Raw genomic sequence first — 2,796 nt, 5'->3', positions numbered from 1 at the left:
AGACAGGCTAATTAACAAACGGGATTTAAAGATCACAAATATAGAATGCCACAACCCGAACAAGTCAAGTTTTATATTCAAGTTCAACATTGAAAAGTGTACAAATAGAGCATAATAATTTCTTGTATATTTTCAATTTGTACATAAATTAACAACCTTATATCAAGTCTTCAGCCCTATCAACAATGAAAAAGTCAACAAAGTAAAGGCCCACGTATATCTTCGATTATGGATATACTTTGTGAGCTGTATGCCTGCACCTACTATTTAATTTTCTGATGAAGACATCTATAAGAATTAAGAAGCCAAATCATTCCAAGATCCAATTTAAAATCATTTCAAGACATCGATGAGACATGCTAATTAATAAACGGGATTTAAAGATCACAAATATAGAATGCCACGACCCGAACAAATCAAGTTTTATATTCAAGTTCAACATTAAAAAGTGTACAAATAGAGCATAATAATTCTTGTCTATTTTCAATTTGTACATAAATTAACAACCTTATATCAAGTCTTCAGCCCTATCAACAATGAAAAAGTCAACAAAGTAGAGGCCCACGTATATCTTCGATTATGGATATACTTTGTGAGCTGTATGCCTGCACCGCCTTGACACATTAGATTTTCATCAAGCCTGTAACTATGTTTACCAGTATTTTTTTTTTCATACTTTACTACATATACATAATTCTCCAATTAAAAATGAGTTCAAAAGTAATCCTTCACCGTGACGTACTAAGCATAATATTTAGTATAATTTAAGGACACAAGATCAACCTCAAAAACATCGGCACTAGGACATACTACATAGCATTCTCTTTATTGAAATACAACCTAGAGACGACTTAGGAAATCAACAACAACAATACATGAAACAAAAAATTTGCCAAGTTAAATCAACATAAAACAGATGGATCGGCCAAGCTTGATGCAAAAAGAAAGTGGAGAAACAGATTAGAAGAAAGCCAAACCTCTTTGTACGCTAATCAGCCTGATCCAAGGCTGGCAGCCGGCGGAGGGTAGTGGTGCGAGGAGGACTGAGGATTGAGGAGATAGCTTGGCGGAGGCGGGCGTGCGAGGAGGACTGAGGAGAGAGGCGGAGTGTGGCCGGCAGCTAGGGCTTCTTTCACCGTGAGACTGAGAGAGGCAGAGAGATCATAAATGAAATGAAGGAGAGACAAGAGACGAGAGTGAGACTGTGTCTTGTGACTCTTGTATGTGAGTGAGAGTTAAAAAAATGACAACATAAAATTAAAAAAAATGATAACATAAAATTAAAAAAAAAATTCTTCAGCTCGGTCGGTTCGGTTAAAAACTGAACCTCTAAAAATAAAACCGAAATCGAACCGCCATTAAGGCAGTTCGGTCGGTTAACCGCACCGATTGTATTCGGTTCCACATGGCACTGTCATTTTCGGTTTTTAAGCGGCCGGTTCTTCAGTCAGTTGCGGTCGGTTTCAGTTTTACGGTCCTAGTTTTGAAGGGGAAAATTTGCCACTTTAACATACTTTTTTTTATCTTACCATCAACAAATGAGGAGTTCGACTTGTAATTTTTAGGGGAAAAAAAGACAAAAAAAAAGACCTTGCACCATGTCAAAAAATAAAAGTGATAGAAAATCTTTCCACAAAAAAAAGAAAAAGAAAAAGAGCGCAATGAAGAGGAGCCTTCTGGAAATTAGAAGTTAAAAAGGAACAATTAGCAATGAAGACGAGTCTTGTGCAAATCAGAAACTAAATAGGAACTATGAGCCACCACAGTAGACATAATTTCCAATAGTTTGGAGAAAACACAAGTGGTGTTTGTAATATCCAATCAAAGTTGCCTCTCTCAAAAACTCTTACACAATTTTTTCCCCCCCTTCAACAAGCACACATTTGTCTCATAAATTTCCTCCACGGATTTGCTTCAAGATTTCCCTGCCATCTTTAGCCGGAAATAACATTGATCTGCACAGAGGACAAGTGACTTGGCCATGATCAACCCAACTATCAAGACATCCTCTGTGAAAAACATGGTCACAGTTGGACAGCTCTCTGACTTCATGGCTTCTCTCCAATAATTCCAAGCAAATACAACAAAACCATTCATAATTATCCACACCTTGCTGAAGTTGACCAAGTTCCGCAATTGGAAGCTTTCTCTTGATGTATGCCGTTAAAATGTGGAGAGGAACCGGCACTACGAAAGGTGAGCCACCGTCTATGTCCAGAAGATAATTCGGACGACTTTCTTCTTCTTCTTCTTCTTCTGCGGAACGATTTGTCTGTTCTGATAGATTTAGCAGACCCAGATGAGCTAGAAACGCTATGGTTAAGGACCTGAAGTGGTACAGAATGTTTGTCAAAATGTTCATGCTCTTCTTTTTGGTATGTTGAGAGTGGCCAGGCCGCCAACACAAAGCACTATGGTTGACTTAAAAAACAAAACAAAAAAATAGAGCTTCAAATTGAACCATTTTGCATATTATGGTTGGTAATTGGGCTTTTCTTTTCCCAAGAAAAAAGGGAATCATCACCAGAAAATTATAAGAATAACCATTATTTTTTACTATCATATTATTCATAGAAAATATTTAAATAGAACATGTCGAGCCTGTTTGGTTTATGGATTAGAACCATGTGATTAGAATTATTTTTAATTTACGTGTATTTTTTGTGAGAAAAAATACTGTAACGAACCACGAATCATGATTCGAATAAGAAAATGAATTCTTTTACCAAACGAGCTCGAAATGTATTCGGTAAAATAAAAAAATATCCTACTAGAAAAATTTTTTTTTTTTTGATA

The 2,796-nt window shown here is 36.3% G+C and overlaps 1 protein-coding gene across 1 annotated transcript; it reads right to left on the bottom strand.

Moving 5' to 3' along the window:
* Positions 1-1,723: 1,723 nt before the first annotated feature.
* Positions 1,724-2,379, bottom strand: LOC21406859 (probable E3 ubiquitin-protein ligase RHA1A). Its single transcript, XM_010106607.2, has one exon. It carries the CDS (start codon positions 2,360-2,362, stop codon positions 1,889-1,891), a length of 474 nt encoding a protein of 157 aa, XP_010104909.1. The 5' UTR covers positions 2,363-2,379; the 3' UTR covers positions 1,724-1,888.
* Between the last annotated feature and the right edge of the window lie 417 nt (positions 2,380-2,796).

This window comes from Morus notabilis, unplaced genomic scaffold (assembly GCF_000414095.1).
Source record: "Morus notabilis unplaced genomic scaffold, ASM41409v2 Scaffold789, whole genome shotgun sequence".
In the NCBI taxonomy this organism is placed as follows: Eukaryota; Viridiplantae; Streptophyta; class Magnoliopsida; order Rosales; family Moraceae; genus Morus; species Morus notabilis.
Note: the sequence above shows the minus strand (reverse complement) of the source record. Positions and strands in the feature narration are given on the sequence as shown.